Here is a 19,830-nt window from a genome sequence, read left to right on the forward strand (position 1 = left end):
ATACAAACAGACAACAATCCAATGCCAGACAGACAGAATAACAGCAGAGTAATAACAGAATAAGAGTCCAGAGGCACTAGGTCCATAAGTCCGAATCTCCAAAATGCTAGGGATAGTAACCAATAGTCCAAAGAGAGCCTTATGTGTTTTTTAGATTTTGGTTGTTTATTAGTGTTTTAGCATAAAAGTAAAGTATGGTCCAAGTGGACAAAAGGAAAATAGCGGAAGCATAAACATATGTCCAAGTGGACAAAGAGAAAATAGCGGAATTATAAACGTCCAAATGGACAAAGAGAAAATGGCGGAATGTAAATATGATGAAATGATAAAATAAAGCGATAAAGCGAGAAATATAAAGAGCGGTATAATAAATGGCGGAAATTAAAGTTAGTTATTAGATGTTAAAGATAACCATCTTGAAACTTGTCAAGTATGTTATCAAAGTTAGTAATAAAGATCGATGGTGAGTGAAGGATGTTCTCGGATTTAAATTCAATGGAGGTTTATCAGAAGCTTGATAAAAATCATAGCGACTACACGATAAATACCTCCACAAGTCTTAAATCACCGCATACAATTCTCTTCCATATTTGATCTTTTATCGAGTCGGGACAAATGTAGAAGAACTCTCCATGTATCAAGATCAACAATCAAAAGAAATAAGAAGGAGAAGAAGAAATGATCTAGCCTTTATCAAGAATCCATAGAATTCCCAAGATATCAAGACTTTCATCGATCAAGAGAAAATAAGATGAAAAAAGATAAGAATGAAAACAAATTGATCTAGTCTTTATCAAGAATCCATAGAATTCTCAAGATATTAAGACTTTCATCGATCAAAAGGAAATAAGATGAAAAGATAAGAATGAAAACAAATTGATCTAGTCTTCATCAAGAATCCATAGAATTCTCAAGATGTTAAGACTTTCATCGATCAAAAAAAAAAAGATGAAAATAAGAATGAAAACACAAAAGATAATCAACTCACACTATCATTAATATCATTCATCCATTTTGGTGGATTAGGTCATTTCAAACCTATCAACACCCTAGATCCAATGATATTAATGAAGTGTAGGAAGAAGGAAGCCAAAACAAGCACAAAAAAGGCAAAAAAACCACATTCTGCCTGCTGGAAATCGATTTCATGCAGGGGGAAATCGATTTCCATAGTGCAGTTTTCAAAAAAAACAAGTTACGTTCAGCAGGAAATCGATTTCAGCCTTAAGGAAATCGATTTCCTCAGTGTAAATTTCAGCAAAAACAACATTTAAAGGCATGAAACTTGATTTGAACAAATATACAAACACCTTATGATCACACATCAACTTGAGCACGAAATTTCCATCACAAAACCAACAAATATCATCAATATAGCATCAAAGATGCATTGAACACAAGCAATAAAGATCTACATCATGGATCTAGCAAATTACCACTTCTTGAACAAAGATTTTGGAGTAGCTTCAAGAGCAAGCACAAGGTGTGTAGATCCTTCAAATTTGGAGATGATCAAACAAAGAAAAGAGTGAAATGTAGGAGGCTTAGTTCAAAATTAGCAAGATTCAATTTGAATCTCACTAATCTTATGAAAATGAACTTTGGGTGAGGGTTTTGGAAAGGGTGAGAAATGAATTTGCAAGCAATTTTTTGGCTCTCCAAGCTTGAGAAATGAGAGAGTAGTGGGCTCTATTTATAGGATGAGAGCAAGAGTAGTGGTAGTTTGGTCTTTTTGCATTTGGTAATTAGCTTGTGTTTAATTGGTGATTAAAGTGGCAATTAAATGGTAAAAAGTGGTAAAATGGGGTTTAAGTGGGTTTAATGAAGAGAATTATTTTGATGAGGTGGAAAATTGGTACAATGACAAAAATGGTCAAAGAAAATAGGTGCCAAAATCAAATCAAGCTTCCCCCTCTATTTTTTTTGAATTTCACGTGAAGGAAATCGATTTCCCCAGGAGTGAAATCGATTTCACTCTGTTCCAGAAGAGAATTTGGCGCAAAATACACTAGGGAAATCGATTTACCCAGGAGGGAAATCGATTTCATGTTATCCAGAATGTGATTTTGTTGAAGATTGCTGCAGGGAAATCGATTTACCCAGTAGGGAAATCGATTTCATCAGTCAAAAATTTGAAAAATGCCTTGTTTATTGCATGTCTTGGCTTGGTACCTACAAAACAAAAGCCTACAAAGAAACAAAGCAATGTTTTTGGTATTTGGGTAAGTATAATATGCATACAAGATAAACAATCATTGGTGCTTGATGGTCCCTCTTATTGATGAGGTGAGTGCAACACCATAAACAAAACTTCCAAGTGGAGCTCTTGATTAGTGATTGGGATATGAATGATATAGGATCTTAGGGTCAAAAATTGGGGTATGACACCTAGATTCTCTGGTCGCAAGACTTTGTTCCTTCCTTTGTTAGGTTTTTTGATATTCCTTTCCCTTTTGGGATAAATATATTGGTGGCGACTCTGTTCATTTTTCGCGAGCGTGCGACAGCTGGCGACTCTGCCGGGGATACCTAAGCAAGTCGATCCTAGCCTTTGTTTGTTGTTTGTTTTATTGGGTGTTTATTTGTTTTTTATGTCTATATCTTGTATATATGTTTGCATGTTTATTTTCTGCTTGCATATCATGTTTATTTCTGCTTGCACATCATGCATCTGGACTATATTATGGGTCCCCGTGGGGGCCACATATTTTTCTGCTTTGTTTTGCAGGTGGGGGGTTTTTGTGAGGTAAAAGGCCCACTACCCAGGCCAGTGACACATAGGATTAGCGTGGATGCTCATGTTGACTCCCGTGGCTCTTGCTACGATCGAGCTTGACATGGGGTACCACAACTTGGCGAGGTTCTTTCATGGAACACTGTGTCTGGCACGCTTGCTGCCTCAAACACTTTGTACCCCATGGGAACTGTAGACCCTAGTGACCATTAGGGACCACCTGTCCGTGTCTAGAATTCATACCTGTGAGTTTGGGGTGGGACAGGATACTAGCCTTCATCATACCCTGATTTCCATTTTGCAATCTGAAGCCGGAATCTTGAACCTGTTACATTCAGTGTTACCCAGATATCCAGAGCTACGAGGGACATTCAGTCTCTCACCACATCGCACACATGACACATCATGCTATTGCATCCACCTCACTTCATTCGTGGAGAATCCTAAAATCTATTTCCAAAAAAAAAAAAAAAAAAGAGAATATGCATATACAATTTTTTGCAAAAAAAAAAAAGAAAAAGAAAAGAAAAGAAATAATGAAAAGACTTTAGGATTCTCCCAATGAAATGCATTCAACTATATCATTTAACATGCATGTTCATTTATTTTCAGGAACTTTTGGCTTTGTCTCCGACCAATACATGGCCCCACCAATGAAGACTGGTAGACGCAACCCCTCTTATTCTTTCCTGGATCCGAATCTGGATTTCCTTGGGTGTTTAGCAAAGAAGATTACGCCAGATGAGTCAACCAATTTCCGAGAAAAATATGGGTATATTCTGAGCCTTCTCAAGATGCCGTTCACAAAGTACGAACAGGAGGGAGTTCATACTTTGCTTCAGTTCTATAATCCTTCCCTTCGCTGCTTCACGTTCACCGACTACCTTTTGGTTCCAACATTAGAAGAGTATTCCCTATTTCTTGGCGTTCCTATAAAGAAGGAAGTACCATACTATGGCGCCATGAAAGCTCCTGATTCCATTGAAATTGCTAAGGCTCTTTATTTGAGCAAGTCGTCGTGGAAGCAAATCTCACCAAGAAGGGAGGAGGTCTCGGTTTTCGCATGGAGTTTCTGGTCAAAAGGGGTTGTGATGCTGCTGAAGCGAAAGAATGGGACACATTTAGGGCTATCCTGGCTCTAAGTATCTATGGTATCATGATGTTTTCAAACGTTCCTAACTTTGTTGACATGAATGCAGTTCATATATTCATTCTACAGAATCCGGTTCCTACACGTTTGGGGGATGTTTATCACTCCATTCATCACAAGAGTAGTCAGAAGGGAGGTTTGATTAGATGCTGTGCTCCGTTATTATATCGTTGGTTCAGGTCACATTTGCCCGAGCGTGGTGCTTTCGTTGATAATAGGCACACATCTAAGTGGGCTGAGAGGATTATGGGGCTTAGGGCCAAAGATATTGTCTGGCACAACAGATCTTTAGATGACATGGAAGTTATTATGAGTTGCGGAAAGTTCAAAAATGTACCTCTCATGGGTCTTAGAGGTGGAATCAACTATAATCCCGTCCTGGCTAGGAGAACATTTGGATATGCTTTTATCAGTCCCCCTGAGCAGACAGAAATTGCTGAGAATATTTTCTATCATTCAGCCACCGACAGTGGGCAGATGGCAGAAGCTGTACAAGCTTGGAAGAGTATTTGTTGGAGAGATAAGAAACATTTTGGTCAGCGAGATTGTGCTACTTACGAGGATTATACTAAGTGGGTCGACTCTGTGGTTGATGCTCAAGGGATTCCTTTCCCTCCTAAAGATCCTTTGTACCCCCCTGCTGGTGAACAACCCAACATTGTTTCCATGCCTCGTTATAACCAAACTGTGGATCAGAATCGGAAATTGACTGAACAAATGGAAACAATGCATGTTAAGATGAATACTGCTCGGCAAGAGAAGCTTTCTGCTCTTCATAAGTTGAAATTAAGGGAAATAGAGTTTGAAGAACTGTATGCTAGAGGGAGCACTTCTCAGAAGAGGCCAAGGATGACTGTAGGTGCTAAATCTACCAAAACTCAAGAAAAGAAGCTAAAAGAACATTATGAGGCTCAGTTGGCAGATTTGACTGAAAGACTCCAGATTCAGACTAAAGAACCAATTCAGAAAAGGCTCGTCGTAAGAAAGCAGACAAACTCTTGTTGGAACGCCAAGGACAGATAGAGAAATGTTATGAAGAGATCCGAAAGCTGAAGGGTCAGATAAGAGAAAAAGATCAAGGTAGTGCCCAAGCTCAAGAGGAAGCTACATATTGGGAGTTGAAGAATCGCCACATGGAAACAATGCATTTCAGAAAAGACCTGCTGATTCAAGAAATCATTAAGAGGCCAACCCGTGTTGAGACCAAGAAGCTCTTTGAAGAAATGAAGACCTGGAGCGATAAGAACATCGGGGAAAGCCCTCTCCGTCATGTGGACATGGGGGACCCTGCTTAATGCTGATTTTGTTGTAGAATCACCACCAGATTTGTTGGATGGGATTCCTAATTCTATTTCTGTATTTGTTGGCTCATGGGAGCAGAATATTTTGTACTCTAAGAACTTGGTTGCAGAATTAATCGATTATGTTTGCTTATCTTGGTTGTGCTTATCTTGGTTATGCTTCACTATTTCCTCCATTATCTTGTGTTGTTGGCCTGAGACAAAGCTAAAGAGTCTTGAAAATAATAAAACATGCACACATGCACCCATGCACTCATATCATATTACATTTTCAGGTTTTTATCAGATTCTAATTGGGGTCCCACTAAAAAACACAAAAACAAAAACAAAAAAAACAGAAAAACACAAAAAAAACACAAAAACAAACAGAAAAACAAACAGAAAATCTTGAGCCGAGCTACGGTAACTCTGATTCCTGAAAAGGATACGTAGGCAGCGGGGTAGGGCCCGTGCGAGTACAATTCTTTATTTTCCCTACATTTTGCATGCATTCACATATAGGTAGACATAGTACACACCCTTTAAATAGAAACAAACATAGGTGGATACCATCGAGTACGATGGGCGTGAGGGGTGCTAATACCTTCCCCTCGCGTAACCGACTCCCGTACCTAGATTCTCTGGTCGCAAGACTTTGTTCCTTCCTTTGTTAGGTTTTCTGATATTCCTTTCCCTTTTGGGATAAATATATTGGTGGCGACTCTGTTCATTTTTCGCGAGCGTGCGACAGCTGGCGACTCTGCTGGGGATACCTAAGCAAGTCGATCCTAGCCTTTGTTTGTTGTTTGTTTTATTGGGTGTTTATTTGTTTTTTATGTCTATATCTTGTATATATGTTTGCATGTTTATTTTCTGCTTGCATATCATGTTTATTTCTGCTTGCACATCATGCATCTGGACTATATTATGGGTCCCCGTGGGGGCCACATATTTTTCTGCTTTGTTTTGCAGGTGGGGGGTTTTTGTGAGGTAAAAGGCCCACTACCCAGGCCAGTGACACATAGGATTAGCGTGGATGCTCATGTTGACTCCCGTGGCTCTTGCTACGATCGAGCTTGACATGGGGTACCACAACTTGGCGAGGTTCTTTCATGGAACACTGTGTCTGGCACGCTTGCTGCCTCAAACACTTTGTACCCCATGGGAACTGTAGACCCTAGTGACCATTAGGGACCACCTGTCCGTGTCTAGAATTCATACCTGTGAGTTTGGGGTGGGACAGGATACTAGCCTTCATCATACCCTGATTTCCATTTTGCAATCTGAAGCCGGAATCTTGAACCTGTTACATTCAGTGTTACCCAGATATCCAGAGCTGCGAGGGACATTCAGTCTCTCACCACATCGCACACATGACACATCATGCTATTGCATCCACCTCACTTCATTCGTGGAGAATCCTAAAATCTATTTCCAAAAAAAAAAAAAAAAGAGAATATGCATATACAATTTTTTGCAAAAAAAAAAAAGAAAAAGAAAAGAAAAGAAATAATGAAAAGACTTTAGGATTCTCCCAATGAAATGCATTCCATTATATCATTTAACATGCATGTTCATTTATTTTCAGGAACTTTTGGCTTTGTCTCCGACCAATACATGGCCCCACCAATGAAGACTGGTAGACGCAACCCCTCTTATTCTTTCCTGGATCCGAATCTGGATTTCCTTGGGTGTTTAGCAAAGAAGATTACGCCAGATGAGTCAACCAATTTCCGAGAAAAATATGGGTATATTCTGAGCCTTCTCAAGATGCCGTTCACCAAGTACGAACAGGAGGGAGTTCATACTTTGCTTCAGTTCTATAATCCTTCCCTTCACTGCTTCACGTTCACCGACTACCTTTTGGTTCCAACATTAGAAGAGTATTCCCTATTTCTTGGCGTTCCTATAAAGAAGGAAGTACCATACTATGGCGCCATGAAAGCTCCTGATTCCATTGAAATTGCTAAGGCTCTTTATTTGAGCAAGTCGGTCGTGGAAGCAAATCTCACCAAGAAGGGAGGAGGTCTCGGTTTTCGCATGGAGTTTCTGGTCAAAAGGGGTTGTGATGCTGCTGAAGCGAAAGAATGGGACACATTTAGGGCTATCCTGGCTCTAAGTATCTATGGTATCATGATGTTTTCAAACGTTCCTAACTTTGTTGACATGAATGCAATTCATATATTCATTCTGCAGAATCCGGTTCCTACACTTTTGGGGGATGTTTATCACTCCATTCATCACAAGAGTAGTCAGAAGGGAGGTTTGATTAGATGCTGTGCTCCGTTATTATATCGTTGGTTCAGGTCACATTTGCCCGAGCGTGGTGCTTTCGTTGATAATAGGCACACATCTAAGTGGGCTGAGAGGATTATGGGGCTTAGGGCCAAAGATATTGTCTGGCACAACAGATCTTTAGATGACATGGAAGTTATTATGAGTTGCGGAAAGTTCAAAAATGTACCTCTCATGGGTCTTAGAGGTGGAATCAACTATAATCCCGTCCTGGCTAGGAGAACATTTGGATATGCTTTTATCAGTCCCCCTGAGCAGACAGAAATTGCTGAGAATATTTTCTATCATTCAGCCACCGACAGTGGGCAGATGGCAGAAGCTGTACAAGCTTGGAAGAGTATTTGTTGGAGAGATAAGAAACATTTTGGTCAGCGAGATTGTGCTACTTACGAGGATTATACTAAGTGGGTCGAATCTGTGGTTGATGCTCAAGGGATGCCTTTCCCTCCTAAAGATCCTTTGTACCCCCCTGCTGGTGAACAACCCAACATTGTTTCCATGCCTCGTTATAACCAAACTGTGGATCAGAATCGGAAATTGACTGAACAAATGGAAACAATGCATGTTAAGATGAATACTGCTCGGCAAGAGAAGCTTTCTGCTCTTCATAAGTTGAAATTAAGGGAAATAGAGTTTGAAGAACTGTATGCTAGAGGGAGCACTTCTCAGAAGAGGCCAAGGATGACTGTAGGTGCTAAATCTACCAAAACTCAAGAAAAGAAGCTAAAAGAACATTATGAGGCTCAGTTGGCAGATTTGACTGAAAGACTCCAGATTCAGACTAAAGAACCAATTCAGAAAAGGCTCGTCGTAAGAAAGCAGACAAACTCTTGTTGGAACGCCAAGGACAGATAGAGAAATGTTATGAAGAGATCCGAAAGCTGAAGGGTCAGATAAGAGAAAAAGATCAAGGTAGTGCCCAAGCTCAAGAGGAAGCTACATATTGGGAGTTGAAGAATCGCCACATGGAAACAATGCATTTCAGAAAAGACCTGCTGATTCAAGAAATCATTAAGAGGCCAACCCGTGTTGAGACCAAGAAGCTCTTTGAAGAAATGAAGACCTGGAGCGATAAGAACATCGGGGAAAGCCCTCTCCGTCATGTGGACATGGGGGACCCTGCTTAATGCTGATTTTGTTGTAGAATCACCACCAGATTTGTTGGATGGGATTCCTAATTCTATTTCTGTATTTGTTGGCTCATGGGAGCAGAATATTTTGTACTCTAAGAACTTGGTTGCAGAATTAATCGATTATGTTTGCTTATCTTGGTTGTGCTTATCTTGGTTATGCTTCACTATTTCCTCCATTATCTTGTGTTGTTGGCCTGAGACAAAGCTAAAGAGTCTTGAAAATAATAAAACATGCACACATGCACCCATGCACTCATATCATATTACATTTTCAGGTTTTTATCAGATTCTAATTGGGGTCCCACTAAAAAACACAAAAACAAAAACAAAAAAAACAGAAAAACACAAAAAAAACACAAAAACAAACAGAAAAACAAACAGAAAATCTTGAGCCGAGCTACGGTAACTCTGATTCCTGAAAAGGATACGTAGGCAGCGGGGTAGGGCCCGTGCGAGTACAATTCTTTATTTTCCCTACATTTTGCATGCATTCACATATAGGTAGACATAGTACACACCCTTTAAATAGAAACAAACATAGGTGGATACCATCGAGTACGATGGGCGTGAGGGGTGCTAATACCTTCCCCTCGCGTAACCGACTCCCGTACCTAGATTCTCTGGTCGCAAGACTTTGTTCCTTCCTTTGTTAGGTTTTCTGATATTCCTTTCCCTTTTGGGATAAATATATTGGTGGCGACTCTGTTCATTTTTCGCGAGCGTGCGACAGCTGGCGACTCTGCTGGGGATACCTAAGCAAGTCGATCCTAGCCTTTGTTTGTTGTTTGTTTTATTGGGTGTTTATTTGTTTTTTATGTCTATATCTTGTATATATGTTTGCATGTTTATTTTCTGCTTGCATATCATGTTTATTTCTGCTTGCACATCATGCATCTGGACTATATTATGGGTCCCCGTGGGGGCCACATATTTTTCTGCTTTGTTTTGCAGGTGGGGGGTTTTTGTGAGGTAAAAGGCCCACTACCCAGGCCAGTGACACATAGGATTAGCGTGGATGCTCATGTTGACTCCCGTGGCTCTTGCTACGATCGAGCTTGACATGGGGTACCACAACTTGGCGAGGTTCTTTCATGGAACACTGTGTCTGGCACGCTTGCTGCCTCAAACACTTTGTACCCCATGGGAACTGTAGACCCTAGTGACCATTAGGGACCACCTGTCCGTGTCTAGAATTCATACCTGTGAGTTTGGGGTGGGACAGGATACTAGCCTTCATCATACCCTGATTTCCATTTTGCAATCTGAAGCCGGAATCTTGAACCTGTTACATTCAGTGTTACCCAGATATCCAGAGCTGCGAGGGACATTCAGTCTCTCACCACATCGCACACATGACACATCATGCTATTGCATCCACCTCACTTCATTCGTGGAGAATCCTAAAATCTATTTCCAAAAAAAAAAAAAAAAGAGAATATGCATATACAATTTTTTGCAAAAAAAAAAAAGAAAAAGAAAAGAAAAGAAATAATGAAAAGACTTTAGGATTCTCCCAATGAAATGCATTCCATTATATCATTTAACATGCATGTTCATTTATTTTCAGGAACTTTTGGCTTTGTCTCCGACCAATACATGGCCCCACCAATGAAGACTGGTAGACGCAACCCCTCTTATTCTTTCCTGGATCCGAATCTGGATTTCCTTGGGTGTTTAGCAAAGAAGATTACGCCAGATGAGTCAACCAATTTCCGAGAAAAATATGGGTATATTCTGAGCCTTCTCAAGATGCCGTTCACCAAGTACGAACAGGAGGGAGTTCATACTTTGCTTCAGTTCTATAATCCTTCCCTTCGCTGCTTCACGTTCACCGACTACCTTTTGGTTCCAACATTAGAAGAGTATTCCCTATTTCTTGGCGTTCCTATAAAGAAGGAAGTACCATACTATGGCGCCATGAAAGCTCCTGATTCCATTGAAATTGCTAAGGCTCTTTATTTGAGCAAGTCGGTCGTGGAAGCAAATCTCACCAAGAAGGGAGGAGGTCTCGGTTTTCGCATGGAGTTTCTGGTCAAAAGGGGTTGTGATGCTGCTGAAGCGAAAGAATGGGACACATTTAGGGCTATCCTGGCTCTAAGTATCTATGGTATCATGATGTTTTCAAACGTTCCTAACTTTGTTGACATGAATGCAATTCATATATTCATTCTGCAGAATCCGGTTCCTACACTTTTGGGGGATGTTTATCACTCCATTCATCACAAGAGTAGTCAGAAGGGAGGTTTGATTAGATGCTGTGCTCCGTTATTATATCGTTGGTTCAGGTCACATTTGCCCGAGCGTGGTGCTTTCGTTGATAATAGGCACACATCTAAGTGGGCTGAGAGGATTATGGGGCTTAGGGCCAAAGATATTGTCTGGCACAACAGATCTTTAGATGACATGGAAGTTATTATGAGTTGCGGAAAGTTCAAAAATGTACCTCTCATGGGTCTTAGAGGTGGAATCAACTATAATCCCGTCCTGGCTAGGAGAACATTTGGATATGCTTTTATCAGTCCCCCTGAGCAGACAGAAATTGCTGAGAATATTTTCTATCATTCAGCCACCGACAGTGGGCAGATGGCAGAAGCTGTACAAGCTTGGAAGAGTATTTGTTGGAGAGATAAGAAACATTTTGGTCAGCGAGATTGTGCTACTTACGAGGATTATACTAAGTGGGTCGAATCTGTGGTTGATGCTCAAGGGATGCCTTTCCCTCCTAAAGATCCTTTGTACCCCCCTGCTGGTGAACAACCCAACATTGTTTCCATGCCTCGTTATAACCAAACTGTGGATCAGAATCGGAAATTGACTGAACAAATGGAAACAATGCATGTTAAGATGAATACTGCTCGGCAAGAGAAGCTTTCTGCTCTTCATAAGTTGAAATTAAGGGAAATAGAGTTTGAAGAACTGTATGCTAGAGGGAGCACTTCTCAGAAGAGGCCAAGGATGACTGTAGGTGCTAAATCTACCAAAACTCAAGAAAAGAAGCTGAAAGAACATTATGAGGCTCAGTTGGCAGATTTGACTGAAAGACTCCAGATTCAGACTAAAGAACCAATTCAGAAAAGGCTCGTCGTAAGAAAGCAGACAAACTCTTGTTGGAACGCCAAGGACAGATAGAGAAATGTTATGAAGAGATCCGAAAGCTGAAGGGTCAGATAAGAGAAAAAGATCAAGGTAGTGCCCAAGCTCAAGAGGAAGCTACATATTGGGAGTTGAAGAATCGCCACATGGAAACAATGCATTTCAGAAAAGACCTGCTGATTCAAGAAATCATTAAGAGGCCAACCCGTGTTGAGACCAAGAAGCTCTTTGAAGAAATGAAGACCTGGAGCGATAAGAACATCGGGGAAAGCCCTCTCCGTCATGTGGACATGGGGGACCCTGCTTAATGCTGATTTTGTTGTAGAATCACCACCAGATTTGTTGGATGGGATTCCTAATTCTATTTCTGTATTTGTTGGCTCATGGGAGCAGAATATTTTGTACTCTAAGAACTTGGTTGCAGAATTAATCGATTATGTTTGCTTATCTTGGTTGTGCTTATCTTGGTTATGCTTCACTATTTCCTCCATTATCTTGTGTTGTTGGCCTGAGACAAAGCTAAAGAGTCTTGAAAATAATAAAACATGCACACATGCACCCATGCACTCATATCATATTACATTTTCAGGTTTTTATCAGATTCTAATTGGGGTCCCACTAAAAAACACAAAAACAAAAACAAAAAAACAGAAAAACACAAAAAAAACACAAAAACAAACAGAAAAACAAACAGAAAATCTTGAGCCGAGCTACGGTAACTCTGATTCCTGAAAAGGATACGTAGGCAGCGGGGTAGGGCCCGTGCGAGTACAATTCTTTATTTTCCCTACATTTTGCATGCATTCACATATAGGTAGACATAGTACACACCCTTTAAATAGAAACAAACATAGGTGGATACCATCGAGTACGATGGGCGTGAGGGGTGCTAATACCTTCCCCTCGCGTAACCGACTCCCGTACCTAGATTCTCTGGTCGCAAGACTTTGTTCCTTCCTTTGTTAGGTTTTCTGATATTCCTTTCCCTTTTGGGATAAATATATTGGTGGCGACTCTGTTCATTTTTCGCGAGCGTGCGACAGCTGGCGACTCTGCTGGGGATACCTAAGCAAGTCGATCCTAGCCTTTGTTTGTTGTTTGTTTTATTGGGTGTTTATTTGTTTTTTATGTCTATATCTTGTATATATGTTTGCATGTTTATTTTCTGCTTGCATATCATGTTTATTTCTGCTTGCACATCATGCATCTGGACTATATTATGGGTCCCCGTGGGGGCCACATATTTTTCTGCTTTGTTTTGCAGGTGGGGGGTTTTTGTGAGGTAAAAGGCCCACTACCCAGGCCAGTGACACATAGGATTAGCGTGGATGCTCATGTTGACTCCCGTGGCTCTTGCTACGATCGAGCTTGACATGGGGTACCACAACTTGGCGAGGTTCTTTCATGGAACACTGTGTCTGGCACGCTTGCTGCCTCAAACACTTTGTACCCCATGGGAACTGTAGACCCTAGTGACCATTAGGGACCACCTGTCCGTGTCTAGAATTCATACCTGTGAGTTTGGGGTGGGACAGGATACTAGCCTTCATCATACCCTGATTTCCATTTTGCAATCTGAAGCCGGAATCTTGAACCTGTTACATTCAGTGTTACCCAGATATCCAGAGCTGCGAGGGACATTCAGTCTCTCACCACATCGCACACATGACACATCATGCTATTGCATCCACCTCACTTCATTCGTGGAGAATCCTAAAATCTATTTCCAAAAAAAAAAAAAAGAGAATATGCATATACAATTTTTTGCAAAAAAAAAAAAAGAAAAAGAAAAGAAAAGAAATAATGAAAAGACTTTAGGATTCTCCCAATGAAATGCATTCCATTATATCATTTAACATGCATGTTCATTTATTTTCAGGAACTTTTGGCTTTGTCTCCGACCAATACATGGCCCCACCAATGAAGACTGGTAGACGCAACCCCTCTTATTCTTTCCTGGATCCGAATCTGGATTTCCTTGGGTGTTTAGCAAAGAAGATTACGCCAGATGAGTCAACCAATTTCCGAGAAAAATATGGGTATATTCTGAGCCTTCTCAAGATGCCGTTCACCAAGTACGAACAGGAGGGAGTTCATACTTTGCTTCAGTTCTATAATCCTTCCCTTCGCTGCTTCACGTTCACCGACTACCTTTTGGTTCCAACATTAGAAGAGTATTCCCTATTTCTTGGCGTTCCTATAAAGAAGGAAGTACCATACTATGGCGCCATGAAAGCTCCTGATTCCATTGAAATTGCTAAGGCTCTTTATTTGAGCAAGTCGGTCGTGGAAGCAAATCTCACCAAGAAGGGAGGAGGTCTCGGTTTTCGCATGGAGTTTCTGGTCAAAAGGGGTTGTGATGCTGCTGAAGCGAAAGAATGGGACACATTTAGGGCTATCCTGGCTCTAAGTATCTATGGTATCATGATGTTTTCAAACGTTCCTAACTTTGTTGACATGAATGCAATTCATATATTCATTCTGCAGAATCCGGTTCCTACACTTTTGGGGGATGTTTATCACTCCATTCATCACAAGAGTAGTCAGAAGGGAGGTTTGATTAGATGCTGTGCTCCGTTATTATATCGTTGGTTCAGGTCACATTTGCCCGAGCGTGGTGCTTTCGTTGATAATAGGCACACATCTAAGTGGGCTGAGAGGATTATGGGGCTTAGGGCCAAAGATATTGTCTGGCACAACAGATCTTTAGATGACATGGAAGTTATTATGAGTTGCGGAAAGTTCAAAAATGTACCTCTCATGGGTCTTAGAGGTGGAATCAACTATAATCCCGTCCTGGCTAGGAGAACATTTGGATATGCTTTTATCAGTCCCCCTGAGCAGACAGAAATTGCTGAGAATATTTTCTATCATTCAGCCACCGACAGTGGGCAGATGGCAGAAGCTGTACAAGCTTGGAAGAGTATTTGTTGGAGAGATAAGAAACATTTTGGTCAGCGAGATTGTGCTACTTACGAGGATTATACTAAGTGGGTCGAATCTGTGGTTGATGCTCAAGGGATGCCTTTCCCTCCTAAAGATCCTTTGTACCCCCCTGCTGGTGAACAACCCAACATTGTTTCCATGCCTCGTTATAACCAAACTGTGGATCAGAATCGGAAATTGACTGAACAAATGGAAACAATGCATGTTAAGATGAATACTGCTCGGCAAGAGAAGCTTTGTGCTCTTCATAAGTTGAAATTAAGGGAAATAGAGTTTGAAGAACTGTATGCTAGAGGGAGCACTTCTCAGAAGAGGCCAAGGATGACTGTAGGTGCTAAATCTACCGAAACTCAAGAAAAGAAGCTGAAAGAACATTATGAGGCTCAGTTGGCAGATTTGACTGAAAGACTCCAGATTCAGACTAAAGAAGCCAATTCAGAAAAGGCTCGTCGTAAGAAAGCAGACAAACTCTTGTTGGAACGCCAAGGACAGATAGAGAAATGTTATGAAGAGATCCGAAAGCTGAAGGGTCAGATAAGAGAAAAAGATCAAGGTAGTGCCCAAGCTCAAGAGGAAGCTACATATTGGGAGTTGAAGAATCGCCACATGGAAACAATGCATTTCAGAAAAGACCTGCTGATTCAAGAAATCATTAAGAGGCCAACCCGTGTTGAGACCAAGAAGCTCTTTGAAGAAATGAAGACCTGGAGCGATAAGAACATCGGGGAAAGCCCTCTCCGTCATGTGGACATGGGGGACCCTGCTTAATGCTGATTTTGTTGTAGAATCACCACCAGATTTGTTGGATGGGATTCCTAATTCTATTTCTGTATTTGTTGGCTCATGGGAGCAGAATATTTTGTACTCTAAGAACTTGGTTGCAGAATTAATCGATTATGTTTGCTTATCTTGGTTGTGCTTATCTTGGTTATGCTTCACTATTTCCTCCATTATCTTGTGTTGTTGGCCTGAGACAAAGCTAAAGAGTCTTGAAAATAATAAAACATGCACACATGCACCCATGCACTCATATCATATTACATTTTCAGGTTTTTATCAGATTCTAATTGGGGTCCCACTAAAAAACACAAAAACAAAAACAAAAAAACAGAAAAACACAAAAAAAAACACAAAAACAAACAGAAAAACAAACAGAAAATCTTGAGCCGAGCTACGGTAACTCTGATTCCTGAAAAGGATACGTAGGCAGCGGGGTAGGGCCCGTGCGAGTACAATTCTTTATTTTCCCTACATTTTGCATGCATTCACATATAGGTAGACATAGTACACACCCTTTAAATAGAAACAAACATAGGTGGATACCATCGAGTACGATGGGCGTGAGGGGTGCTAATACCTTCCCCTCGCGTAACCGACTCCCGTACCTAGATTCTCTGGTCGCAAGACTTTGTTCCTTCCTTTGTTAGGTTTTCTGATATTCCTTTCCCTTTTGGGATAAATATATTGGTGGCGACTCTGTTCATTTTTCGCGAGCGTGCGACAGCTGGCGACTCTGCTGGGGATACCTAAGCAAGTCGATCCTAGCCTTTGTTTGTTGTTTGTTTTATTGGGTGTTTATTTGTTTTTTATGTCTATATCTTGTATATATGTTTGCATGTTTATTTTCTGCTTGCATATCATGTTTATTTCTGCTTGCACATCATGCATCTGGACTATATTATGGGTCCCCGTGGGGGCCACATATTTTTCTGCTTTGTTTTGCAGGTGGGGGGTTTTTGTGAGGTAAAAGGCCCACTACCCAGGCCAGTGACACATAGGATTAGCGTGGATGCTCATGTTGACTCCCGTGGCTCTTGCTACGATCGAGCTTGACATGGGGTACCACAACTTGGCGAGGTTCTTTCATGGAACACTGTGTCTGGCACGCTTGCTGCCTCAAACACTTTGTACCCCATGGGAACTGTAGACCCTAGTGACCATTAGGGACCACCTGTCCGTGTCTAGAATTCATACCTGTGAGTTTGGGGTGGGACAGGATACTAGCCTTCATCATACCCTGATTTCCATTTTGCAATCTGAAGCCGGAATCTTGAACCTGTTACATTCAGTGTTACCCAGATATCCAGAGCTGCGAGGGACATTCAGTCTCTCACCACATCGCACACATGACACATCATGCTATTGCATCCACCTCACTTCATTCGTGGAGAATCCTAAAATCTATTTCCAAAAAAAAAAAAAAGAGAATATGCATATACAATTTTTTGCAAAAAAAAAAAAAGAAAAAGAAAAGAAAAGAAATAATGAAAAGACTTTAGGATTCTCCCAATGAAATGCATTCCATTATATCATTTAACATGCATGTTCATTTATTTTCAGGAACTTTTGGCTTTGTCTCCGACCAATACATGGCCCCACCAATGAAGACTGGTAGACGCAACCCCTCTTATTCTTTCCTGGATCCGAATCTGGATTTCCTTGGGTGTTTAGCAAAGAAGATTACGCCAGATGAGTCAACCAATTTCCGAGAAAAATATGGGTATATTCTGAGCCTTCTCAAGATGCCGTTCACCAAGTACGAACAGGAGGGAGTTCATACTTTGCTTCAGTTCTATAATCCTTCCCTTCGCTGCTTCACGTTCACCGACTACCTTTTGGTTCCAACATTAGAAGAGTATTCCCTATTTCTTGGCGTTCCTATAAAGAAGGAAGTACCATACTATGGCGCCATGAAAGCTCCTGATTCCATTGAAATTGCTAAGGCTCTTTATTTGAGCAAGTCGGTCGTGGAAGCAAATCTCACCAAGAAGGGAGGAGGTCTCGGTTTTCGCATGGAGTTTCTGGTCAAAAGGGGTTGTGATGCTGCTGAAGCGAAAGAATGGGACACATTTAGGGCTATCCTGGCTCTAAGTATCTATGGTATCATGATGTTTTCAAACGTTCCTAACTTTGTTGACATGAATGCAATTCATATATTCATTCTGCAGAATCCGGTTCCTACACTTTTGGGGGATGTTTATCACTCCATTCATCACAAGAGTAGTCAGAAGGGAGGTTTGATTAGATGCTGTGCTCCGTTATTATATCGTTGGTTCAGGTCACATTTGCCCGAGCGTGGTGCTTTCGTTGATAATAGGCACACATCTAAGTGGGCTGAGAGGATTATGGGGCTTAGGGCCAAAGATATTGTCTGGCACAACAGATCTTTAGATGACATGGAAGTTATTATGAGTTGCGGAAAGTTCAAAAATGTACCTCTCATGGGTCTTAGAGGTGGAATCAACTATAATCCCGTCCTGGCTAGGAGAACATTTGGATATGCTTTTATCAGTCCCCCTGAGCAGACAGAAATTGCTGAGAATATTTTCTATCATTCAGCCACCGACAGTGGGCAGATGGCAGAAGCTGTACAAGCTTGGAAGAGTATTTGTTGGAGAGATAAGAAACATTTTGGTCAGCGAGATTGTGCTACTTACGAGGATTATACTAAGTGGGTCGAATCTGTGGTTGATGCTCAAGGGATGCCTTTCCCTCCTAAAGATCCTTTGTACCCCCCTGCTGGTGAACAACCCAACATTGTTTCCATGCCTCGTTATAACCAAACTGTGGATCAGAATCGGAAATTGACTGAACAAATGGAAACAATGCATGTTAAGATGAATACTGCTCGGCAAGAGAAGCTTTGTGCTCTTCATAAGTTGAAATTAAGGGAAATAGAGTTTGAAGAACTGTATGCTAGAGGGAGCACTTCTCAGAAGAGGCCAAGGATGACTGTAGGTGCTAAATCTACCGAAACTCAAGAAAAGAAGCTGAAAGAACATTATGAGGCTCAGTTGGCAGATTTGACTGAAAGACTCCAGATTCAGACTAAAGAAGCCAATTCAGAAAAGGCTCGTCGTAAGAAAGCAGACAAACTCTTGTTGGAACGCCAAGGACAGATAGAGAAATGTTATGAAGAGATCCGAAAGCTGAAGGGTCAGATAAGAGAAAAAGATCAAGGTAGTGCCCAAGCTCAAGAGGAAGCTACATATTGGGAGTTGAAGAATCGCCACATGGAAACAATGCATTTCAGAAAAGACCTGCTGATTCAAGAAATCATTAAGAGGCCAACCCGTGTTGAGACCAAGAAGCTCTTTGAAGAAATGAAGACCTGGAGCGATAAGAACATCGGGGAAAGCCCTCTCCGTCATGTGGACATGGGGGACCCTGCTTAATGCTAATTTTGTTGTAGAATCACCACCAGATTTGTTGGATGGGATTCCTAATTCTATTTCTGTATTTGTTGGCTCATGGGAGCAGAATATTTTGTACTCTAAGAACTTGGTTGCAGAATTAATCGATTATGTTTGCTTATCTTGGTTGTGCTTATCTTGGTTATGCTTCACTATTTCCTCCATTATCTTGTGTTGTTGGCCTGAGACAAAGCTAAAGAGTCTTGAAAATAATAAAACATGCACACATGCACCCATGCACTCATATCATATTACATTTTCAGGTTTTTATCAGATTCTAATTGGGGTCCCACTAAAAAACACAAAAACAAAAACAAAAAAAAATAAAAACAAAAAACACAAAAACAAACAGAAAAACAAACAGAAAATCTTGAGCCGAGCTACGGTAACTCTGATTCCTGAAAAGGATACGTAGGCAGCGGGGTAGGGCCCGTGCGAGTACAATTCTTTATTTTCCCTACATTTTGCATGCATTCACATATAGGTAGACATAGTACACACCCTTTAAATAGAAACAAACATAGGTGGATACCATCGAGTACGATGGGCGTGAGGGGTGCTAATACCTTCCCCTCGCGTAACCGACTCCCGTACCTAGATTCTCTGGTCGCAAGACTTTGTTCCTTCCTTTGTTAGGTTTTCTGATATTCCTTTCCCTTTTGGGATAAATATATTGGTGGCGACTCTGTTCATTTTTCGCGAGCGTGCGACAGCTGGCGACTCTGCTGGGGATACCTAAGCAAGTCGATCCTAGCCTTTGTTTGTTGTTTGTTTTATTGGGTGTTTATTTGTTTTTTATGTCTATATCTTGTATATATGTTTGCATGTTTATTTTCTGCTTGCATATCATGTTTATTTCTGCTTGCACATCATGCATCTGGACTATATTATGGGTCCCCGTGGGGGCCACATATTTTTCTGCTTTGTTTTGCAGGTGGGGGGTTTTTGTGAGGTAAAAGGCCCACTACCCAGGCCAGTGACACATAGGATTAGCGTGGATGCTCAT

The 19,830-nt window shown here is 41.1% G+C and overlaps 1 protein-coding gene across 1 annotated transcript; it reads left to right on the forward strand.

Moving 5' to 3' along the window:
• Positions 1 to 3,923: 3,923 nt before the first annotated feature.
• Positions 3,924 to 4,907, forward strand: LOC131652073 (uncharacterized). The gene is made up of 2 exons (XM_058921851.1): positions 3,924 to 4,557; positions 4,642 to 4,907. The coding sequence occupies exons 1-2, from the start codon at positions 3,924 to 3,926 to the stop codon at positions 4,905 to 4,907; spliced, it is 900 nt and encodes a 299-aa protein (XP_058777834.1).
• Positions 4,908 to 19,830: the final 14,923 nt, after the last annotated feature.

Source organism: Vicia villosa, linkage group LG1 (genome assembly GCF_029867415.1).
Source record: "Vicia villosa cultivar HV-30 ecotype Madison, WI linkage group LG1, Vvil1.0, whole genome shotgun sequence".
Classification (NCBI taxonomy): domain Eukaryota; kingdom Viridiplantae; phylum Streptophyta; class Magnoliopsida; order Fabales; family Fabaceae; genus Vicia; species Vicia villosa.

What these genes read in the sequence shown, in the direction of transcription:
- LOC131652073 (XM_058921851.1), top strand. Translation starts at nt 3,924, where the DNA reads ATGAATGCAGTTCATATATTCATTCTACAGAATCCGGTTCCTACACGT. An exon ending in CAACATTGTTTCCATGCCTC is followed by an intron (nt 4,558 to 4,641) that starts GTTATAACCAAA and finishes CTGCTCGGCAAG; the next exon opens with AGAAGCTTTCTGCTCTTCAT.